The sequence below is a fragment of the Sinocyclocheilus rhinocerous genome, unplaced genomic scaffold (genome assembly GCF_001515625.1).
Source record: "Sinocyclocheilus rhinocerous isolate Xijiao unplaced genomic scaffold, SAMN03320098_v1.1 scaffold551, whole genome shotgun sequence".
NCBI classification, from domain to species: Eukaryota; Metazoa; Chordata; class Actinopteri; order Cypriniformes; family Cyprinidae; genus Sinocyclocheilus; species Sinocyclocheilus rhinocerous.
The window spans coordinates 1,888,704-1,913,749 of record NW_015624564.1 but is presented as its reverse complement, the minus strand read 5'-3'; the positions used below and the strand labels follow the sequence as shown (position 1 = coordinate 1,913,749).

At 40.3% G+C, this 25,046-nt stretch overlaps 1 protein-coding gene across 1 annotated transcript in view; it reads right to left on the bottom strand.

Annotated features, from left to right (window-relative positions):
• The window catches only part of wnk1b (WNK lysine deficient protein kinase 1b), an 80,050-nt gene that overhangs the window by 17,555 nt on the left and 37,449 nt on the right, over positions 1-25,046 (bottom strand). Inside the window, exons 3-19 of the mRNA XM_016557513.1 lie at positions 21,374-21,495; positions 21,240-21,299; positions 20,938-21,068; positions 19,221-19,378; positions 13,973-14,061; positions 12,476-12,695; positions 12,094-12,397; positions 11,630-11,814; positions 5,486-6,781; positions 3,858-3,941; positions 3,590-3,625; positions 2,667-2,801; positions 1,011-1,078; positions 717-873; positions 501-617; positions 205-312; positions 69-123 (exon numbers count right to left, since the gene is read on the bottom strand). Coding sequence (XP_016412999.1) covers positions 69-123; positions 205-312; positions 501-617; positions 717-873; positions 1,011-1,078; positions 2,667-2,801; positions 3,590-3,625; positions 3,858-3,941; positions 5,486-6,781; positions 11,630-11,814; positions 12,094-12,397; positions 12,476-12,695; positions 13,973-14,061; positions 19,221-19,378; positions 20,938-21,068; positions 21,240-21,299; positions 21,374-21,495 — 3,325 coding nt within the window. The remainder of the gene's footprint in view (positions 1-68; positions 124-204; positions 313-500; positions 618-716; positions 874-1,010; positions 1,079-2,666; positions 2,802-3,589; positions 3,626-3,857; positions 3,942-5,485; positions 6,782-11,629; positions 11,815-12,093; positions 12,398-12,475; positions 12,696-13,972; positions 14,062-19,220; positions 19,379-20,937; positions 21,069-21,239; positions 21,300-21,373; positions 21,496-25,046) is intronic.

Sequence of the window (25,046 nt, the reverse complement as noted above, 5' to 3'; positions counted from 1 at the left end):
ACCTCAGTCCTGATGCATCATTAAAGAGGATGCTAACTTGTTTTACATGCTGGGATTGTAAGCTCTACCTTGTTCAAGAGGTGCAGATGTGGTGGGCATATGCTGCTCGTGATCACTGACTGACTGGAATCATTGGTGAGACATTGTTAACTGTTGTTCACAAGAATCATTTCAATATAAAACAGAGTACAAGAAGGTACATACCTGGCTGCGCTCTCTCTCCACACCTTTCTCATCTGCTGTTTCTATGACCTCTCGAATCTGCTCGATGAAGGACTCGCGCTCGCTCTCTAGAATGAATTCACTTTGTACCTAAGACATGACATGAAGGAAATAATACCTCTTCTTAATGAGTTTTGGCAGCCCAAAGCGTATTTTGGAAACAGAAATGTAATTTTATTCAACATCAGCTTTTTGTCACAGATCAAGTTCAAAAGAAATCACAGGTTAATTGAGCATATCTGTTAAGCATTAAAAACGCGGGTGGTGTTTCAAGTTACCATTATCTGTGCAATTTCCTCTGGGTTATCGCCGTCGAGATCAAACTTGAAAGTCACCATTTTTCTGTTGTGTGTTTCTAATTGACACTCCGCAACTCTATCGCCCATGCTGGAGATCTGAAACAACAGAGATGTTTTGTTGCATGTCTTGTTTTTCCACCACCATCAAAAATGGCAAAAAACAATACAAGAAAAAGGCCAATGTGTTGGACGTACATTAAGAACATTGAGCTTGGCCTTAGAGGTTTTTTCATGGCGTGAATGGCTGCGCACTGATCTGCGCTGGTGCCGTTTGACAGAACGACCCTCATGCCTGCCACCCGTTATGCCCTCATTACCATCACTGAGCCCAGATGCCACATCAGAATGACAGCTAATGGAAAAAAAAGACATGAAAACACATTACAGCTTTAGCACAGCTCAATGCATTCTGGGTCCACTGTGTCTGTTGTTTTTTACCTACTAATAAACAGTCATGCATTGTGGATCTGTTAAAATGGTGATTCTTACCTCTCCACACCAGGAGTTTGGAGTTGTGACAGCTCTGTCGTCGAAGTCTGAGAGACGCTATGAGATGTCTGGAAGAGCAAACGACAAAAACAAAGGAATTAATAATAGAAAGAGATGCTAACAATCAGATCAAAGAAGACAAAATAACAAAATGCACATCTAAATAAAAAGTACAACTGCTTCAGGCAAAGCCTGAGTGTTAAAAAAAAAAGATCTTATTTCACAGCAAAGAAAAGAAAGGACGCTGTGTAAGGACAGCTAAGCAGTTATGCTTCCCAGACAAACAGAGATAAAAATGAGCATGACATGTCACTACAACAGCTTTGCCCTATAAAGCAAACAAAAACTGCACTGCACTGATGCATTTGGGCCCGGTTCGGTCCGTTTCAGGTACCTGCGCTGGGTTGTCTGCTGGCAAACACGGCTGTTCGGTGGGGGAGGGGACTGTGACCACATGGATGGTTGGCACAGGTGTCACTAGAGGCGGTACCAATTGGGGTAGATGGGACGGCAGCGCTGACGGGGACGTGGCTGGCACAGGCACGGCTGCCGGGCACGTCAGCGCTTCAGGGGGGGGGGGGGGGGGGGGGGGGGGGGGGGGGCGGCGGGGTGGGGGGGGGGGGGGGGGGGGGAAGTACGAGAGGGGTGGCTGGATCAGATCAGTGGTTGGGAAGATGAACGAGGAGGGAAATATGTCTGCAAGCACCGACCGAGGGAGATGGAGACGGCAAGGCCAGTTTATGTGCAAAAGGAGTGATGTCTTCATTAACCGAAGGAAAACAATCACGAGATCAGACCACATGATGGAAACAACATGCCGCGGGGTGAATGGAGGATCACAACAACCGCAAGCAAAACACACATGAAAAACAACCGCCAATTTAAGTGCCAAACGCTTATTAGATTAATTTAGGAGGGGCATCTTTCTAAGTGCCTATAAACGTTGTCCCTGTCAACAACACACAAAATAAAATCCAAATCCAACACTATACCATAATAAAAGCATTAGCAATTAATCGCAACATGAAAATTTCGCCATATCCCTATCCAACACCACATCAAACACATATAACACACTTAATTTATTTCTGACAGAACCCACATCTGATAAATCACATTTTTGTGCCACTACTTGTACCTGCTACCTACTATGTACCTGCACTTTCAGCTAAAGGGAAAACAATTGCTCTGCACTAAACATTGGGAACTGAACAGAGAGACTGATCTCATTACCACACAACTGACAACCATGCAACATACAGGCAGAAACATGCCAGAAAACGTCAATCAAACAAGCATAGCCGAGGCATGTCAGAGAGAGACGGCCACAGATATACTGTACATTGTTTCGAAATAGAAAAAGAGGGAAACAAACAAAAAGAAGAAAAAACTTCTACGAAGTAATTTACCATTTTAAAGTTAACATGGAACTGCATTCACAATCTATCTACATATATCTCTATACACACACACACATATATGTGTGTTTGTGTATAATGCAAAATTTTTTATATTTTTCAGTAGTAATATAAAATACATATAATAAATTATGAAAATACTGTATAACATTAATGGGGTCAAATATAATTAAATTATAGGCTTTTTTCAGCATTTTTGGCTTCTAGCTTGATTTGCTTACATCACATTTAATTGTACCTGTGTGGGCTGGACCTGTGTCTGGGAACTGCTCTGAACCACAGTGCTGGGAGGCTGTTGGGGAGCTTGCTGTTGGGATAACGAGACACCTGGTTGGAATGTCTGCCCCAGAGAAACCTGTTGTGGAACAGCAGCCTAAAAAGAGAATAAGCATTTACACATGAAATGTTTACATGCTCACAGTCTCCATATAAACCTCCAAGCCTTAGAAAATAAGTGCATTTTGGGATCACATGCAGTCTGTACTCAAAAAAACTCATCCTATTAGGCCAATGTGCCCTAAATAATTTTGACTCACCCTTTAGTTTGTAAAAATGAACAAAACATTTACATTTTCATTTACAGTAATGTCCTTAACATGCAAGTCTATGGGGCAAGACATTTTACAAGAGCATAATACCGTAACACATAACTAGGAGTTTAACCTAGAACAGAGTTCCCACCACTAAAATAAGCACTTACAAAAATACAAGCTTCACGTTTTTGCTTTGAAACCCTCCGGAGAGTCTTGCCCCACAGACTGTCATTGTAAGTGCATTACTGCAAATTTTTGCTTTTACAAACCGAAGGACAAAACTATGGTGTGTGGCAATCACCATCAGCACGTCACAGATGCTGTTCATAGTGCTCAACCTGGAACACTCCTTTAATAACACCTTTAAATAGCTTACCTTCAAAGAACAACTCAACATAGATATAGACATATTGATCTTGATCTGGGACTTTAAGACATTGACAAGCTTCCTTTCCAAGCCTCATTCAAACAGAGCAACATTTTGTCACATAGCTCATTACGCAATAATGAAATAACAAAACTTAAGACGGCAAGGCAAAGAGCTCCAAAGTAAAGTGTAGGTAAATGTGAAAAAGAGGGAGAGAGAAAAAAAGGAAGAGAGAAAGAGAGGAATGGGTTTTTTCTCTACCTGCGAAGGGAGTGCTTGGACGTAGTAACCTCCATACTATAAGAAACAAATACAACACAGTGTAAGTGAAAGACACTTCTGATGTCCACAGCTTTCACACGCAGGAGAGAATCCAGAGAGATTTAAACAAACAAAAATAAAACTCAAAAAGGCCTTGGGAGTGTGTGGAAAGTGAGCGGTTTATTTGCCTTGGCCTGTACTGGATATTCATTCATGCTAATGAATGGGGGAAAAGATGATTCTGATTGGTCAGACATATTGATCTTACCTGTTGAGAAGCAGAGGTGGCTGATGGGGTGCTGCAGGAAACCAGAGACATGGCACTTGTAGATTGAGGGATTGGGATCTGCACCTGTTTCGAATATGAAGAGGAATATGGGGGCAGGCGAGAAAGTGAGAGAGAAACAGAGAAAGAGATATGGCAGTGGTGGAGAGATGAAAAGAAAAAAAAAGACAAGTCAAAACATGTTGGTGGCTACAGCGAAAACAACAATGACTTTCAAATACTGACCATTCATACACAAAGTGTGAACACTCTGAGCAATGCACTCAGGTCACCATTCACTTTTTGTGTATGCCTCTCACATCTCACGATTAAACAACAAACAAACATCAGGTGTTAGCCGGGGAGTGAGTAGGCTTCATGCATGTGACTCTACATGATTCTGTAGCTTGGGTGAATGTTATAAAAAAATAAAAAAAAAAGCTCAGGGAAGCATGTGGAGTTGTTTTTATAACCAAGAAAGCGTCTTCTAAAATAGACCCGACCACTAACATTTCCAAATTTGACCACTTTCCCCCCACATGGAGGGTTTCGACAGAAGCAACCCTTAGAAAGCTACAAATATACTTGTCCTTCAATTTCTCTTCTGCGATGTGCAGACAAGTATAGTTGCTCCAGACGCAGATCACCTTACCTTGTCATTTTACTGAAGAAATTAATTATTAGCGAGAGGCTTAAGGAAATAAGGAAGCCTTGGCAGATAAGAGGATGAAAATAACAGCAGTATAAAAGATAAAGAGAGGCAGAAAAGGTGTATAAAATAGGGGCGGAGAATGAGACTGCAGGATGACATTGATAATGCCAGCCTTCTAAGGGTTAAAAGATGACTTCTCAGCTTATGAAATTAACATCCTAAAAGTAGTCAACAAATGTTGGGTTCTTGTGCTGGTAGTTCTTTACTGAGGCTGTTTCTCGACTGGTGTCCACGACAAAGACAAAATTGAAAAAAATGAATAAAAGAATCGTTTTAACCATTTCCAGCCAACTATAATGTAGCAGCAGATCTAAAAAGCAGCTGTTAAGGTAGAATACAACAAAAACATGATTTTTTTGTAAGGAAGATTAAAGGAACAAGCAAACCTGTCTAAACCCCCTCTTTTGTTGTATGTGTCTGTGTTTGGTCATACAAATCCTGCATTCAAGCCTTTTTTTTTTTTTTTTTTTTACATATCTTCAAATCCTTTTATTTCCACTGTTGGATGTTGGTCTTTATCGTTAAAATAATTTGAAAGAGGCAATCACAACTTCAGATTTGTATGTCATTTACAGATATGTAGCATTACACAATATCTGTGCAAACACACAAGTATCATATACAGCATTATATGAACATACACACAAAATAATACTTACAAAGTGCATCTGAAATGAAAAATCAATGAAAATAAAGCAAATCACACCGTCCAATGGAAGATACAGAAAGGTCTTTGCACAAAGGGGATTTAAAAAGCAGGTTTATGGATTTTTAGCTCAATGCACCTTGTGAACCTTTCTGAGACCTAAATTATGGCTGGAGAGGGTTAAAACCACGGGACAAAAAAAAAAATCAGGTAACTGAGAGAGAGACAGGGAGTGCTGGGGAAAGGTGGACGAGAACAAGTATTTCTAGGTACCAAGGTAGCGCCCTGATGGGACAAGGCAGGCTCGTGGTATTTGAGGTCCGGTGGATGGGATGGTTGACGGGCCCAGGTACTGTGCAGAGCACTGATGTGCGAGGACGGAATGGTGGATGATTCAGAAGGTGGAACGAACAGAAACGTCGTCTGACTGGGTGGGTGTCCTTCGCTGATGTTGCTCCCTCCATCTGTTTTGTAGTACAACGTTTGTAGGATGGATTGAGCTGCAGAACAGTCTTGAGATTGGAACAAAGGATGAGGCGGAGGCGAGTGGAACTCCCCAGCATCGGAGGAGGTCATGGAGTCACTTGAAGGTTCAGGACTGAGTTCTTTAGGTCCATGGAGAAGCAGGCTGCCCGGGGGAAGGGGCAGCTCCGGGCTCACGTAGCTATACAGTTCTTCAGTAACGGGCTGCAATCGACCACACAAGCCCTGGCTGCCAGACGCTTCCTCCAGGTTAAGGTCCATGGAGCCCCGGCGGGCTCGGTACAGTCTGGACGCCAGCATGGCTGGGTCTGCCTGGAGGTTGTGCATGTGGAATTCAAAGGCGGTGCTCGGCTCAGATGTTTGAGCCAACACGGGTGGTGCAGAATGGGGAAACGAATGGGGCTGATAGCTTGGATCTGCAGCTGCGGTTTGTTGCGGCGCAGAGGCAGAGCTAGACACACTCATGGAAGGCAGTTGCGGGATCGGGCTGTGGGTTAAGCGCATGTGACTCTGGACATGAGGGTGTAGGTAAGCTGGCCCAGGCTGTGATTGAGTCTCATAGGCCAAGCTAGCTGCAGCGGCGACCTGCATTTGCTGATGGAAGCTGATGTGGCTTAGCTGATGTGCAGTCATAGGGTAGCCACTGTAGGCCATGGCTTCCAGATGGTCCATTAATGCAGCCTGGTTGAGGCTGAGTCTGCGCACAGCTTCCTCTTGCTCGGCCCTCATGTCTTTATATCCGTATAGCGGTTCTGCTGGGGGCTGTAGGTGCAGTGGTTCGGCCAATCTTTGAGCCGCCATCCCGGGCATCATGAACAGGGATGGTTCGCAGCCAGGGCCCAGAGCTTCCATGCCAGAAAACGGGTGCAGGCTGCTGCCGTAGCTACGATGGTAGGCGGGCTGGAAGTGACGCGTGTGGGCCTCCAGGATGGAGGTGCTCTTGCGGCGCTGCACGTTGAAAGCTTTAGGCGAGCAAGATGGCGGGGGGGAGAACGAGACGGGCCGTTCCGGGATGGTGGGGAAAAAGAGCTGGGGCTCGACCAGACCTGAGCCTCCTCCACCGTACGGCTGACTGACTGATTGTGGCTGCAGTGACAATAACATACAGCATCTTTGTGAGGAAGTAGAAAAAGCAACATCACATAATTCACAAAGCAAGAGAAAGAGAGGAAAATAAAAAGATAAGTGAAAACAGCAGATAATATTCATCCTATCAGGCAAAGATGTCTCAATGACAAAATAATAAGATAAGAGATGTTTAACTGCTAAATGAGGTGTAAAAACATGACAGCGACAGATTGACAATTAAATACAGATGCTTCACAGGCTGTGGGGACTAGGAACCATTTTTAATGATTGCAGTTCATGCCAATCTGTATTTAATGTGAGCACAGGGTTCCAGCAGAGTGGGCCAGTGTAACGTGGGTATCTGAAAAGGATTTTAATATGTCTTCATATTCATAAAAACTGACCTGTGGTTTACCCCTCATATTCTCAAGATTAATAACCCACCAGAACAATAATATAATCCGTTTTTTGGCTCAAGTGAAGAGGGGGAAAAAAGCAACTCTGAACCTCTGACATACAAGAAAAAATATAAATAAGCTATTTATACTTGATACATTACATAACGGCTAATTTGTGAAATTGCATTATTCATAACACACCACTTTTTGCTAGCATTACTAAGGGACTAACATCAGCTTGGGACTAGACTGACTGAAAAAGTTTGCGTTTTTACTTCCAACAATGGTTTTAATGTTACCACTAAACACTTGAGATTGTTAGGCTTAAATTCAATGTTTTTGGATTCCGAATAGCTTATTTTGACTTAATAATGTAGAGCAGGGGTTCTGAACTCTGGACCTCAAGATCCACTTTCCTGCAGAGATTAGCTCCACGAAAAACTTGACAAATTTCTGGAATTTTAATCCAAGCGAACAAAACTACATAAATGTTATAATAGATAAATGAAATGTGCACAGTTTTTATTTTATTTGAATTTTTTTACATGATTCCCAATTATTTATATTCCCGATTTCTAATATTTGTACAGGCTTTACATTTTTATTTCAATGTAGTAATTAGCAATTCATTTAATTTTATATTTGAACAGATTTGTTACGTGACAGCATTAATTCAAGTTTTTTTTAAAGGTCAAGATCATGTTATCTGCATCTCCTGCACTCCATCAAGCCACTCCCATAATAGCTGTCACCACTCAAATTAATGCACGACTCTACATTATCTATATAGCATGTGTGTAAGACTTGAATACAATAATTTCTGGACTTTTATAAGGAAACAGCCAAGCGAACAAAACTACATAAATGTCATAATAGATCAATGAAATGTGTATTTTATTAAAAAAATTTACACGATTCCCAATTATTTATATTCACGATTTCTAATATTTGTACAGGCTTTACATTTTTATTTCAATGTAGTAATTAGCAATTTATTTAATTTTATATTTGAACAGATTTGTTACGTGACAGCATTAATTCAAGTTTTTTTTAAAGGTCAAGATCATGTTATCTGCATCCCCTGCACTCCATCAAGCCACTCCCATAATAGCTGTCATCACTCAAATTAATGCACAACTCTACATTATCTGTATAGCATGTGTGTAAGACTCGAATACAATTATGAAGTTGTTATTTTATGAAGAATCAATCTCTTAGCGAGTAAAACCGGCTGCGTCTATAGTATTAAAGGCTACACAACATTATTATATTATCTTTAAATTAATTTTTAAATTATTATTATTTTAAATTATTGTCCCTGAATTAGTAGGGTACTCTTATAATAAAGTAGCGGTGGTAGTGGACAGATTTTAAGTATCAATTCGCGATCTAATCCTGTTTATATGAAATAAGCCTGCTCCCGAGCAGGTTTAAGCTTACGGACCTGTTGCTATGACAGCAACTCCAGGATGAGCTTCGAAGAACCAAACAATCCAAGATCATGCCAAATCGTCAACAATCAAATCTAGCTAAATGAGTTAGCGACGTACGAAGAACGGGTCCCTGGATTAAACACACCTACCTGCAACTTTGTAGTAATCCTGAAGACCTTGATTAGCTTGTTCAGGTGTGTTTGATTAGGGTTGGAGCTAAACTCTGCAGGAAAGTGGATCTTGAGGACCCCTGATGTAGAAGGATGCCATTTTATTTTTAGATCACACCTTTGGTGTTTTAGGGATGTAAATATCTGTCCTGAAAATTTTTTCTTGTATCAACTTGTATTATAATTTGCACTCTTCAAGCTTGTTTTGTCTTCTTATTTTCATAAAAGTGTTCTTCACAGATACCCATGTTGTACCCAAGTCCAACACAGCGGGAGAATCCTGGTTCACTGGTAGACACTAACATACAGGACTGGCAAAGATTGCTGGGAGACTGGCACGGCGACGGGGCGGGGCCGAGTGAAGGGGCAGGACACTCTCCAGTGCCTTGGACAGTCGGCCCGCAAACGTCTCCCCATCTGGCCTCCCCAACCGGGGTGAGAGTGGGGCTGATGCGACTGGAGGAGGGGTTGAAGGTGGCTTGGGAGGGCACGACAGAGCAGAGGTGGTAGAAAAGCACGGCACGCAAACAGACATGCTACGACCACGACGACGGGGAAGAGGTGGAGGAGGCTGGAGGTGAAGGAGGGGAATTGACTATTAACCACAATGGAACACAAATGGAATACACAAAAAGCCAAATAACCAAAAGAAAACTACAAGGACTGCATGTTGTTACACAGAAACTTGGTGTGTTAATGACCGGGAAATATATGCGGCTAAGAAAAATCACTAAAGAAATGACACTATGTCACTGCTTAAGCAGTATTCAGACTCCAAGAAATTTACAGCACAGACTGTCTACCATGTAGACAACGGATACAAACTGAGGTTAGCAAAGTCCACGAAAACATCACAGAAAATCTCTCTGAGATGTTTTATGATAAAGAACAGCATAAACAGAAGTACGTACAGAATATGTACAGCAAACACAAAGACCACAAACAGCAAATTGGGTATAAAAACAGAGGAACAAAAATAAATGTACAATAACAGTCATCAGTGCTGTGCAGACTTCAGATATCACTTTGAGTTGGAACTAAGCAACCATTTCAAGTCAGGTGAGAAGATATTTATTAATAAAACCATTATTATAAAAGTAAATCATTAGAAGTCACACCTACAGACAGAGTAATAAAGAGAGAGAGTCTTTGACATCAAGGTGTTTGCTTATGACTAAAGTGTTTCAGGCTCTATGGAAAATGATGCAAACTAATTCAAAACTAATGAGTGAGAAGAGATGAGAAAGTCCCTGAGAAAGATCCAGAAAGTGTCCTCTATCAATGTTGTGACTCTGATGTGTTTAAATGATCATGGTTTAAGTGCCCAGAATGGCAAAAACAACCACCCAGGAAGTGATAAATGCCCGCCAGTCTGCACAGCATGATACACTGCTACACGGCACTGCCTTTTTGGGAGGAATCAAAAATACTGACATGAAACAAAAAGAAAGAACGTAAAGGAACCCAAAGAATGTATTAAAATGCAAAGAGGATGAAGAGGGAGAGGCAGCTCAAGTACAAGTGGGAAGTGGAAATATACTTGGCAGTCAGAAAATAAAGAAAAAGCAAGACAGAGAGAGAGAGAGAGAGAGAGAGAGAACTGAGTGCTAGGGTTGGGTATTGTTTGAATTTTATCGATTCCAATTCCAATAAGACAAAAAAAAAATCCAATAAAAAAAAAAAGTTAACATTTAGATGTTAAACATATTTATTCTGTCTTTTTACAAAGCGTTCAGTTGCAGCTAAATAACAAGCAAAAATCAGCAGCCTACAGAACACTAAGGCCTACAAGAGGAACTTTTGCCTATGGTTTTAACAAAAATACCACAGTGAAAACAACTGGACTAATATTAATTTCAAACATTGTTAAAGACAAACAAATCAATTAGCAACAGCATAAATAAATACAACTGAACAAATTTCAAGTACAAACATTTTAATCAAAAGTTTAACAATACTGCATAGTTTTCTTTTCATAAATAAAATATAGATCAATCCTCATTAAAGTCACCATGGTTCTCCGTGCTCGCGGCACGCAAAACAGTGCGCAAGTTCTTTCCCTTCCTGTGATTAAATGGTTTAAAAATCACACTAAAATGTGAACGCAGGAATCATTAAGCGGAATCTAAATGCACGTGTCTTATCGAATACCCAGTTCTTGGATATTTGGAACCGGTTTTAAACTGGAAACGGTTTTCGATACCCAACCCTACTGAGAGCAGGCCTTATGAAGAGAATCAAACCCATTTAGAATGTAGACGTTATGGGTTTGCTTTCCTTTCTCATGCATCATTCATTTAGTGTCTTATAATAACAAACCATCATCAAACTCCAAAGCTAAATACATGCAACCACAAAGAGATCATATTCAAAAGTTAAACAACAACTGAACATTGATTCATGATTCAGTAGTTATTCATTTCAGGCTATACAAATTCTATGTACAGATCACATCTGTGTTGCTTTACTGGGTTCTTACCTTTGCACAACATGAAATATTATGGGAACAGATGGAGACATTAGAACTAAATAAATTCTAACTGAAGATAAACATGTGGTCACATGATTTGCTGAATTAACCTGTCGATAATAATGTCAAGTGCACACTACAATATAGAAACATGTTTTCCTGAGCTCATTTAACTCAGTTTCTTGTTTTCCATCGCAAATCTTTTGAGAAGTTTGGTGTGGTGCACTGATCATCATTTTGGCTAGAAAATGCTGTAACATAATAAGTGTGGAATTTGTCAATAGCCAGCAGCTGTAAAAAACAGATCAAAGATGCAACTATGTGACCTGCTACACTGAACCTGCAATTAGGTGTTGAGTTCTTGACTTAGCCCAAGTTCTTCTTCTGTGACTTACCATGGGCTGTTGGGGGTATGCGGTGTGCTGTTGGGGAGCTTGAGAGCTGGGAGGGTAGGCGGCCTGTCCAGGCACCTGCTGGGGTTGCGACGCTGCAGGAGAACTATACGACATGCTGAGCTGGCTGGGGTGAGGTTCTGAGAACACGGATGAACCCTGACCACTGTCAAGCGCCCCGTCAGCCACTGGGAAAAGATACGACATTCAAAATTAAATAGGAAATGACAGGTAGGTTGATAGTTTGTTTTATTTGTTGGTGTTTAATGCCATGCCAGCTTCTGTGGCTATTTTCATGGGGAGAAAAATTGATGGCTAAATTATATCAGGTTTTTACAATATATTTTAACTAAAAACTCTAAAACTGTATTTGGCTTAACTTTGTTAAAAATCTCTTCAAAAGAGTTAACCGAATGAAAAAGTTTTCAGGTAGGTTGATCGACTGATAGGTTGCGTCCAACACTTACAGGTCATTCCACTTTGCATGTACTGAAGCTGCTGGTTTGCGTCAGGCTCCTCACACTCAGGCTGGACGAGGCCAGGGGTCGGAGGCTGGGAACCGCACTGACTCTGTGCAGAACCTTGAGAGCTGGGCACGTTCTTCAAAGACTCGCTGGACAACTGCTTTTGCTCCTCCTCCTGCTTGCGTTTCTCTTGCTTGGCTCGCACCTGCTGTCTTTGCTCTCGTTTGCGGCAGATCAGGGACACACGGTCCCTAATGGCCTTGGCCATGGTTTTGTGGTCACCCTCGCAAACATAGCCCGACTCAACCTGTATTTAAACACAGCATATGTTACCATGTACTGTACATGTGCTATATCTGATTTGGAGAGTCATTGATAAACCCACCATTTCCTGAGCCACATCTTCTGGCACATCTCGATGGAGGTCGAAGGAAAACTCGATGGCTTCGTTGTCTTTGTATTTGCCTTTCAGTTTCTTGACGTCTTCAATACGTAACCAGAGTTTGATGGCAATCACCTCCCCATCATCCTCCTCAGCCAGCTCCACCCGCACCCCAGTCTCCTCCTGGAAGAAGGCATGGTTCAGAAGGTCCTTGATGGCGTATCTGTTAAGGAAGAGGCAAAATGACAAGCAAACAAGGCAAAAGACGTTAAATAAGGATAGTCGATCAATAAAATAAATACATTTAGAAGCACATAGCTGACAAAGATCAACCAAATCACATTTATTATCTAATTCAGAAGCACAAGGTGGAACTTTGGGGTTGTCCAGGATGGAGTAATAAAAGAGTAACTGAATGATTCAAGCAAAATAAACTTTAAAGAGGACCTGACTTGAATTTGAGCGCCTCATGATCAAATTGATCTTTATTGGGTTTCAGAACTCTCCAGACATAAGTGAAGTTTGATGACTTGGTGCCATTCTATGGTGATGTCGCATGAATGTCATGAAAACAAATTTCACCATTCCTGGTTTGTGTAGTGATAAATATTCTACCCAACATTCTATCCTGTTGCATTTGATTCTATGGAACAAACTCACTCTCCATTCACAACTCATCAACAGGAGACATATGAGGAAATCTATAAATGTTTAACATGAACTCTAAATCAAATGTGCACATACTAACAAATTAAACCACTAAGGATGTGCGTACAGGGATTGACCAATCACGGCACATTTAAAAAGAGCTGATTCATGTCACCTGCATGGAATTATGGATATAAGGGTAAAAGATAAGATTGCACCAAGTCAGACCTTTCACATTCAGGAGAGAAAAAAAATCTCAAGTGGCCTCTTGATTAGCTGTATAGTAGACATCAGCTTTTCCAGTGCTTCATCAGCAGAACATCAGATGTCGTCTCACCTTACGCTCGACACGCTGTTTGCGATTTTCCATTAAATTTTTTTATGCACTGAAGCGTCAGCTTTATGACTTTCCACAAATTATTGGGAAAAATACCTCAGCTGGTGATCAAGGTCATTAAAAAACATTCAGATGCAAATAAAAATTTAGTTTTTTTGGCTTGGACATTTAGGTAGACAGACTCGAACAGGAGACAGTCCAGTCAGGGCTTATGTTTTTCTGTGGCATGAGGACACAGTGCACTCTTCGCTGGCTTGGCGTGATCACAGATCCATTTCACTAAGTGGCTTGATGCTGGAACTTTTCCAAAACAGCGTGAGGGACTTATCTACTGCTACTATTCACATTCCACATGGAAGACCATACGCCTAGAGATTGCGATATACACTCACATCAGCACGAGTTCAGTGCATCTGCGGGCAGGCACACGGCACACGTCGCTGAGAACTGAGGTATGACTAGATGAATGAGTTCTGTGAACGCAGCGTGGGTGTGTGTAGTAGGCACAGCCTTACCTTTCATCTTTGTATTGGCGAATACATCCCTCGATGATCTCTTTCACCTCTGGAATGGCTACTTTGTCGAAACTGCCAGGTTTAACTCCCTGCAGGGTTGAAACACAAAAGAATATTAAATCAACATGTCTTTTGTGCTGTGAAAGAAATCCTTTTAGAGCTCCACAGGGACTTAACAAAACTACATATGGTGCATGCTTTATGCGCTTTAGTGTCTGCCAGGTGAAAATCATCGGAACAATTTCTAGACAAATCACACAATCTGAGATGGCAGAAGACAAGCTAAAGTTTCATACTTAGGGTTCAGAGTTTATTCAGATTCCTAACCGCAAGTATGCGCAATAGTGATGTCTGCCATAGCAAGCACTACTAATAAGTGTTTTTTGATGGCATAAGAGTAAATGTGGCTTGCCTTATAATGAAACCCACGACTTTCAAGATATAGCTGCTTAACTGGCAGATTCATTCATTTTGCTGAACAGAGTTACCTTCTCAGTCATCAGGAACACTTAAATCCATTAAGCCAGGAGTTTTCGGAGGAAGAAAAGCGAAAAGGACTAAAGGACTTTATTTTTTTTTTATGAATAATATATTTTCCCAAAAAACATTTCAAAGATTAATTTTGGCTTTAGTACAATGATTACATATTTATGCAAATATTTACAGTATTTATTATTATTATTTTTCTTAATTTCTTAATTGAAAAAACCCTGAATTAAGATAAACATATAAACACTAACACAGAATCCCTATATAGATTATAATTCAATTAAATATCTAATGGAAGATGAGGGTACGCAGAGTACTAGTAAGAATTCTGCTCTACAAAATGCTAATTTTACTATCAAATATTGTTAAAATGTGTCATTTACTTCATTCTTAAAAATACAGGCAAAACTTTGGCCACCTTAGGGGTCAATTTATTAATTATATTTCACTTCATCTCTACAAATCCGTATGGATTTCTAGCAACATCTAATCTCATTCCCAGCCATTAGAATTAGCACTGGAAACAACAAACTCCAACAACAATTAAACAATAATATTCTGCTACTTTTCCCACTATATGTCTTTACAATTCTAAAATGACCCTTTTAAAATCATTTAACATCACAAAATGCCTACATACAGCTAGGCTGTCAAAACCACCCAAGACAAAAAGAGTGCAAGAAACTTACAAGTGAAATCCAGGAACACTGTGTTGCTTTACAGAGTGGTCTGCCTGAACTATTACTCCCCCTGTCTCAGCATTATCTCTTTATATAAGTCTGTAACCCCCCTCAAATTCCAGTGCCAAACAAAGTTAAGGATGACGGAGTATCTAACAGAATTAAGGCAGAACAGCGAAGTATTCCGATAACAAGGTGATTTAAAAAGCTTGTTATGGACGCTGTGAATGGGTCCCCTAAAGCCAGATACATGCTGTTCCCCAGCTCTCCTACCGGTTAACAAAGGCGAAAAATTAGAAGCAATCATTTTGTATTTAACAAAGCAGAGAGAGAGAGAGGAAGGCTCCTGGAACAGCTGGGGGCAGAGAAAAGGAGCAAAAGCAATCTTCAACTTATACTCTGTTCAACTCCCCAAGCGACAAAGTGTTATGGTGCATAAGCATACTGAAGAATACTATTTTCTGGTTGAACTCCTTCGATGCCACATCTTGAAATTACATTCAAGGGTTGGAAGATACAGCCAAATGACTGAGACATTACATCCAAACTAGACTTTTACCTTTTTTTTTCATGCTTAATCCAATTCTGTGTGATATTTTGGTAAATATTCAAGTACAAAATAGGATCAAGGGTTTTTTTTTTTTTTTTGGAGTTCTTTATCATTTATCTGGTAAGTGTCTTCTCAACAAGCTGCGCAATTTTAAGGTATCATTCATGTCTGTAGCACAAATTGTGCATGTTAATTTACATTCTGAAGCGTAATACTTGGCAACAGCACATTCACAGATAATAGTCGCATGATTTTACACCACAACTCTGATGTCAGTGCTGCCATCAGACCAATTTTCCAGTGAATAAATTGGACAAAGCTGCAGTGCTATTCATTTCGGCTCCACCTCTAAAGTCTTTGCTTTAGTTTAATCACCCCAATAATAAAAGGGAAGATCTGCAATGCAGTCAGACCCGTGTGGCTCCAATTCCATGAACACTTCAGTGAAACGGTCAGGCTGAAACCGCTCCATGCTCACTGCTTTGAGATTACAGGCAGCATTTGCAGATGTTTCGATGGAAAGAACAAATCTGAACCGTTTCAAAGTCCCACATCTGTCTGTGAGGGCAACCTCGGGTCCACTGAGCTTAAAATGCTTCCTGATTGCGTAAAGCTTAAATTGCTTCTCTCAGTGAAATGTTGTGCATGTGAAATTGGATTTCATGAGATTAAAAAGCCTTCAGGCAGGGTGGATGCCAGTTTTCCAGACAGGCGGATAGAGCTGGTGAAATCTAGGATGTGCTCTGCACTTTCCAAAGCTAACAGGTGGAAAGGGAAACACCTCTACACCTGACTCAAGAGTGCTAATGAAAAGAAACAGACAAACTTTGCTGTACGTACCACTAATAAAAGCAGTCTAGAACCTTCTACATTAACTTTTTCAATCACCAGAGCAGCTCTAAACTTATTATACAGTAAGAATGTACACTTTTGGTAATCAAAACAGCAAAAATAAAAAAAATAGTATTAACAAAAACATTCAGGCAAATAGAGAGGATTCAGAATGGAGAATCAGTACTGCTCCCTACTGGTGAGCCCCTCACAGGCTTTCCACAATCCTCAGCCAGTTGTTTTCTGCCTCTGCTGATCATATTTTCAACCTCCAGCATCATATGATCAGCCTATTGACCTGAACGAGAATAAAAAAGCTCATGACTGCCTTATACTCCCCCTCCTCTTCTCTACCAATGATTTTAAAGGACATCAATGAAGGGAAAGACTGATTCAATTTATAAACTATTTATAAACAACATGACTGGCCTTTTCCAGCCTTCTAACAATGGTCTTGGATTCATATATAGCTGTACTCTCAGGGAAATTCACCTCGATTGTTCTGACAACGTATTGTCCATAAATAGATGAAAAATTTTAATCACCTTCAAGCATGATTACTTCACAATGGCTTAAAAGAGGTCTGAAATAAATAAATCCAGAGAAACTGGAAAAAATAAATATATTGTGGAATATTTTGAGTTCAAACGAGACCACGTCAGTCAAACACGAAGCTACATTAAAGCTGGGGAGAGCAATTGTTCGAGCCAGAGACTGACTTCATGGAAAGTCAACACATGACACACCACAAGCTGATATCAGTGACGGCTGTAAAACCGATTTAATCAAAGCGAAATTTTATTGCGACTGGCAGGAAAAAATACCTTATACATCCAGATGTCCAACTGTTTTAATTTTGGACAATTACTTCTTATTGGGTGGGTCTGAGATAAGGTTGGACCGTATGACTACCAGTAAACTGGTCAAAATTAGGAATCTTAAGGTGTTTTTTACAATAGCTTTGAAAGTGGCTCGTCCAATCAGAATTTAGAGTCCCATCAATCAGTTTTATAATGTCAGATGTACAGTTTTGAGTCTTTTCCAGCATCATATGATCAGCCTATTGACCTGAACGAGAATAAAAAAGCTCATGACTGCCTTATACTCCCCCTCCTCTTCTCTACCAATGATTTTAAAGGACATCAATGAAGGGAAAGACTGATTCAATTTATAAACTATTTATAAACAACATGACTGGCCTTTTCCAGCCTTCTAACAATGGTCTTGGATTCATATATAGCTGTACTCTCAGGGAAATTCACCTCGATTGTTCTGACAACGTATTGTCCATAAATAGATGAAAAATTTTAATCACCTTCAAGCATGATTACTTCACAATGGCTTAAAAGAGGTCTGAAATAAATAAATCCAGAGAAACTGGAAAAAATAAATATATTGTGGAATATTTTGAGTTCAAACGAGACCACGTCAGTCAAACACGAAGCTACATTAAAGCTGGGGAGAGCAATTGTTCGAGCCAGAGACTGACTTCATGGAAAGTCAACACATGACACACCACAAGCTGATATCAGTGACGGCTGTAAAACCGATTTAATCAAAGCGAAATTTTATTGCGACTGGCAGGAAAAAATACCTTATACATCCAGATGTCCAACTGTTTTAATTTTGGACAATTACTTCTTATTGGGTGGGTCTGAGATAAGGTTGGACCGTATGACTACCAGTAAACTGGTCAAAATTAGGAATCTTAAGGTGTTTTTACAGTTGTACAGTTTTGAGTCTTTTGTTTATAACTTTTTATTTTGAACTGATGCCAGACTTTTTCATTTGTTCATTGTTAATAATCTTGTTCATTTCCATCAAAAAATCCAAATAAATACAAAAAATTATAATAATAAATTTAGATGATGTACCTTTTGCTTCTAAAAAATAAATTCAATGGCTTTTCGAGGAATAGGTATTACCATATACATATTTAAATATTATTTTTTAAAGAAATTAATACTTGTACTCAGCAAGGATGCATTAAATTCATCAAAACTGACCATAAACATTTATAATGTTAAAAAGGAGATCTGTTTCAAATAATTATATTTAATTCTATTAAATTCTATTTCAACAATAAGAAGAAATGTTTCTTGAGCACCAAATCAGCATATTAGAATGATTTCTGAAGCAGGATCATGTGACACTGAAGACTGGAGAAATGATGCTGAAAATTCTGCTTTTTTATCACAGGAATAAATTACATCTGAAAATATATTACAATAGAAAACAGTTACTTTAAATTGTAATAATATTTCACAAATATGACCGTTTTTATTGTATTTTTGATCAAATAAATGCAGCCTTGGTGAGAATAGGAGACTCCTTTCAAAAACATAAAAAAATCTCATCAACCCCAAACTTTTGAACAGTAATGTCTATTGTGATATATACTGTTAATATGACATAAAAGTAAGATTTTGGTCATACCACCTACTCCTAGTCATTTGAATGACAGTTGTATGCTGCTTACATAATCTCATATACAGTGTGACGCCTCCAGCTGTGGGCAGGTTTCAGTGAGCGCATAACAGAACAAGCTTCTTTTACTGAATTATTTCATAAGCAGAAGCCTAAGGAATGTGTGGGTGTAATGACAGAGCTGGCGAAGATTATAGCAGAAGGAGAGAGAAAGAGGCACCCAAAGTGAATGAAGGACAGAGAGCGAGCAGAGGTGTGCGAGGTTACTCACGCTGGTGACTCGGCGATAGATTTGAGCGGGGTTCTGACACTCGGAGTACGGGTACTCAGAGGTAGCCATCTCCAGCATGCACATTCCGAAGGCGTACACATCCACCGACTCGTCGTATTTTTCCTCGTACATCTCAGGCGCCATGAACTCAGGGGTACCTTAAATCAAAAGAACCATTCAGAACTCTCAGTGCCTGAGATCTCTACTCACCCCAGCAGGGCCGGGGAGAGGAAGGGAGAGAGAAGGAGGAGGAGGAGAAGAACTGCACTGTTGCTCCGCACGGGCCTGAGACCAGAGAAAGAGGGGGAGCAAAAGATATGGAGAAAAGGAAAAATAAAAATAAAAAGAAAGAGGAAGGGGGAAAACCGGCCTCAGTTATTTAGTAGTGAAAGAATCCAGTTTTTCTCTGCAAGGCCTTTAGACGATCTATTTCAGTACTTCAGACTAGTGCACAAAGCAGCCAAGCATCATCTTGCAAACAGGAAGTTGATTTAAGCCAGACGCACATGCGTTGGTGCAGGTTACTTTTAGAGCTGACTGATGGGCTTCGAAACTGCGTTTATCTTTACAACACGGCCGTGCCACCAACACATTAAATGAGGTACCGGACAGCGGTGGGCGACTAGCTATGGAACTTGATCTATGTCAACAGCACAGTTATGGAAAACACATGACCGACTCACCTTTCTACTAGCCTGTAAGGAGAGAAGGTTAAGCAGGTTAAAGCACAGAGCAAGCCCATAGCTAGTGAGCCAAGACTCTCGTGCACTAGTGCGTGTTAAAAGGCCCCGCACAGAAAAACGAGCTAAAATATAGATTCATATTTGAAATATTTCCATTTTTGGATTAGGTTGCTTTGTTGACTTACCACTTACTCGGCATTTTTTTTAGCATACTTACTGTCTGAACTGCAGGACATTAAATAACCCATACAGTGGAGTGAGACCAGCTGAGATTATAGCCCTACAGTTTAAAGGAAAAAATTCTCAAAAAACAGAAAAAAAAAACTAAAACAAAAAATGGAAACAAGTACATTTCAGAGGAAACAGAGAAGGGATCCAAAAAGAAATTTATGACAATATCTAAACCATCTGAAAAGGAAAAGGGGAAAAACTGATGAGGCAATCAGGAAAACCTTTGGAAAAAGATGTCAGACATTACTGGCAGCAGGAGAATTTCTAGGATTTTAATAATTATAGACCACAGGTTCCAGAGCAAAGTGTTTAATCTGTTAATATTCATGCGAAAAGTTCCCGTAGCACACTTGCTAACAAAGCGTTATCCACCATGTGGCTGTATTGGTATTCTTAAGGCATATATTACCCGAAATACCCCAAAGTTTATGGAAACTTAAGAGTGTTTTCACCTGTTGCATTTACAGGCCAATTAGTTTCAGGTGGGAAACAACAGGATCTAAAGGTGTTCCCCCAGTTTATAAGAAGTTCTCCTCTGAATTTCCCCCATCTCCACCCCAAATTAAAACTTGTGCCCTTGGCTGCCTGGAAAAACTGTGGTCTAACGTGAACAGTGTAGAGTTTAGAGCTACAGCATGCCTTAAATATCTGAGCGTAACTGACAGCAAATGTCCCACCTTCCCAACTTCACCTCATCATTGAAATGACAAGCAGTGAAGTGATACATATTTTGGATTGTATACGCCATGGTGAACTGACTTGGGAGGTGGGGAAAGCAAGAAAGTTTTAGTGCTGGGTCATACCTATGACACTCTTAGCGAATGAAGAGCGCTTGAGGGTGGCCAAGCCCAGATCACCGATCTTAACGGAGCCGGTAGGGCCGGTGATGAAGATGTTGTCGCACTTAAGGTCCCGGTGAATGATGGGTATGTTTCTTTTAAAAAATGTTGGACTAGAAAGATTTAAAAGGTCTTTTATGTGAGCAAACAGGGGCAGGGTGAGGGACAAATCCCTCCTGGCCAGTTATGCCTTTGGTGACCCAGACAAATACGAGAACAAAGAAGAGTTTAGGCATGGCTGTGTCTGTAGGACGCTCCGTTTCTACCTGACCTCTTGATCACTGTTTATCTTTGCGGTGGAGGAGTAGCCATGCAGAACTGCAGGGCTGACGAACACAAAGCAAGCCTGACATTGTTTCTCATTTTTCTTTTTCGCTCATCTCCCCATGTCTCCTCCAACTGTCTTTCTCTCCTGGCATCCCATGAGTCGTAAAAACGCACAATGTTTGGGTGCTGCAGACCTTTCAACATGCCGGCCTCTTCCTTGAAGCGCTGGCGCTCTGATCTCGAAAGCTTCCGATCCTGCAAGGACAAGAACAGAAGAAATATAAACCTTTTAGCCACTCATTTTACTTAAATGAGATGGAAACCATACTTAACAGCCGTTTATTGCATGTTAATCATTTCTCAACTGATACACTGAGGGGTAAGTATTACAGATGTGCTTTAAATCAAATGCCATGGCTTTATGTTAAACCACTATGGCTCATGAAGGAACTAGAGGGGGTCCACTCAACCTTAAATAACGTAACCCGACCCCAGATTCCTGCCAGACCTCCGAAAGAGCCTCTATAGACAAAGCATAAAGCACAGGAGGGGACTAGACTCGTCCAGATTAAACACAAAGTGGTCCTCTTATCCTGTGCCTAATCCCTGTACGGACCACACACAAAAGACACCTATAAGACAAAGAAACAGCAAAAGCTAGGTGCAAGTTGCAACTGGTTCAACATGACCAGTCATGGAAAACGACACTACATCATCTCCCTTGATTCTCTGACCTACCCAAAAAACCTCTCATATTCTATCCAGGGGAGCCTGACCTGCCCAATCACAACAGTGTCCGGGGTTTTGGATGAAACGCACCTCCCTGCGCATGTGGGTATCCAAGCGTTGATGTCAAAGTTCCTTTCCGGTCAAGCTGAGCTCTTATCAGCAGTTTAAACAGTGTGCGCAAGCCTGATCATTAATCATTATTATGCTTGCTCCAGCAACCGCCAGTGATGAATTAATACAGTGGCACTTTGTGGAAAAAAGGCCACTTTTCTGTGGCCTACTTTTACACGACCCCAGCGCTTAAATCATGTGTATTACGCGAGCGCTTATGCCATTCTGCGAAAGACGTGCCCTGCATACCTGGCGGGAAAATTGCAACATGCATCTTATAAAAGCTATATGTAAGAGTTCAGTGAGGACACCTATAGATTCTCTGGCTTTCTGCAACCAGTCTATTCGGTGTCATTGATGTGCTGCCATTCTAGAATGCTGACGGTGACATTCTTTCTCCACATTAATGCAGACAGAGTCATTCATTTCCCAAATGCACTAACAACTGTACTAGCAGCAGGCATCTGCAACCCATTAAGTACCACTAATCCCAAACGACAGTAGAGAGAGAGAGAGAGAGAGAGAGAGAAACAAAGGGGATTCAGCCTTAGATTGGGGAATGAAGTGTAAACACTATTGACTGGGGTGCAGTGCAATGAGAGCAGAAAAGAACCATGATGGAGAGGGCAAATCAAAATGAGAAAATGCTGAAAACACAGTTATACACAAATGCTTGGCCAATGCACTGTTGTTGTGCGTACTTGCATACTGTGGTGGTATTCAGGTAGTTAGGTATGAACATGTTGACAGTTTAACTGACATTAACTAACTTGCTCAGCAAGGTTCTCTTCAAGCTCTTGCTCCAACAAGCAGTTAACCTGAAAAAAAAAAAGTGACTATAGGAGGAGGCAGTTCATGCTAATGCCCACTACAGTGCCACTTTCGGTGCAAAAGCTTGGAAGCATTCATGTACTTGCGTACGATATGATTTTGGGCCATTAGACCACATTTTGAGGCCAAACTTTAAGGAAGGCAGTGCTCGGATTCTCCTCTCTGTAAACAGAGGTCATCTTATTTCCCATCTCACTGAGTCTGTAGATAATCTAATCAATGGCTGATAACGCAGGACAAAGGAAGAGGTCTCCTGCAGCATACAGGGGGTTGCAGCTCTGCTAGTCTGTCTTCTGGTCTGAGGTAAAAAGAAATTGGAAAACGACTCATTAATTGTGACTTTAATGGAGATTATGCATTCGCTCTTGCTGATAAGACACAGGAAGAATAAACAAGTGTGAGTGAGTGGGCGAGCATGAGCACGTGAGAGAGTAAGGGAAGTGATGCGTTTAACTTTGGCACCTCATGCACGCTTGTCTTGGCAAACCACAAGCGTCATTTTTAGCACCCCGCTTCTCAAAATAAAAACACAGGTGCTTGTACTCTTCTCAATCATGTGATGAAAATAATTGAGGGTTTGGTTACAGGAGTAAACACAGCTTAAACAGATATCACTGTAAATTAAACTACATAAAACAGACAAATTAGACAAGGAAACCCTTGCAAGTGGAGGCTACTACTTCATATTAGGGCTGCACAATTATGACAAAAATCATAATTGTCGATTATTGCCTTAAAATTGTCATTGTGATTATTAATTACGATTATCACAATTTACATTGAATGATGTTTATACCATTGTTTGAAGCAACCGCATGCCATATTTTTAGATGAAAATAAACAAGATGAAAACAGACTCTAGCTGAAAAACTTGTATTGTTTTTTTTATAGTATTAAGCCTCAAATGTGAACTAAACATTGGATTGGTTTCTTCTTCAAATAAAAAAGTGAAAATATAGGCTACCTGCTATTATAATGTTATACTAAAACTAAAATTTAAATACTTGAAAAACCCTTAAGATAACTCGTACAAAGAAAGAAACATCTTAAGCACGCAGAATAACATAAGTGGACTTTGAACGACTAATTGCCGCTTTGAACGATTACGTAATTGTGGCATCCGTAATTGTAATCGCGATTAGAAATCCGATTAATTGTGCAGCCCGCTACTGCATATATATATATATATATATACAGAGAGAGAGAGAGAATTAAAGATTTTTAGAAAACCCAAGATACCCATGTTACAGTTATCATTTCTTAAAAGAGGAGAGATAGAATGTCAGCATATTTTCTTAGCAGGCTGAAATAGAATTCTTGGCAGCTGAAAATGGGTCTTTTAAAGTCTTAAAAGTTAAAAGACTGAATTATAAAACAGCAAATTCAATAATTAGTAATGTTTCGGACACTTTTTATTGATCAAATGCTGCCTTTGTGAAAATAAGCCTCAATTTGGTTCAAAAACAACACTTTAAAACTTTTGAACGTAGGGTATGTGGGCGTAAAAGAGAGCATATTAGGGCTGGGCGATATGACGATATTATCATATATCGACGATGTCTCGTAAGCATTGCGATGTCGAAGTCAACAGTCAGGTAACAGACGATTATCGACATTATTGGAAAAAAAATGGCAAATGATAAACCTAGTATGTTGCAAAAAATATTTTACATAGCCCCATAGTCACCATACAGGTCTTTTTGCATGCAAGAATGAAACTATTTAGTAGGAGGGTTGGGAATCGAAAGCTATTCCAATTTTGGAAATCAGATTAGATGCGTAAGGTCAGGAATCGAATTACTTCCTATAAAATATAATTGAGATTCTGCTTCTTGATTCCTGTATGCGCATTTATTGTGATTTCAAAAGATTCAACTGCAAGAAGACGAAATAGAACTCACTTCTGCACTCGCGCGCTGTTTTCGTGCTGCACACACACACACACACACAAAGCGCAGGCACAAAAGCCACCTCTTATATACGCGAACACTGGACTGTGCTCTCTTTCTCGCATTCTTACACATTCGAATGGACAAATACACACATAATTATATCAAAATATCCCTTAAATACAATCGGTTATGTCTTAAGTGAACGCAAAGAGCTGAGAAAGAAAACAAGGGTGTATTGGATCC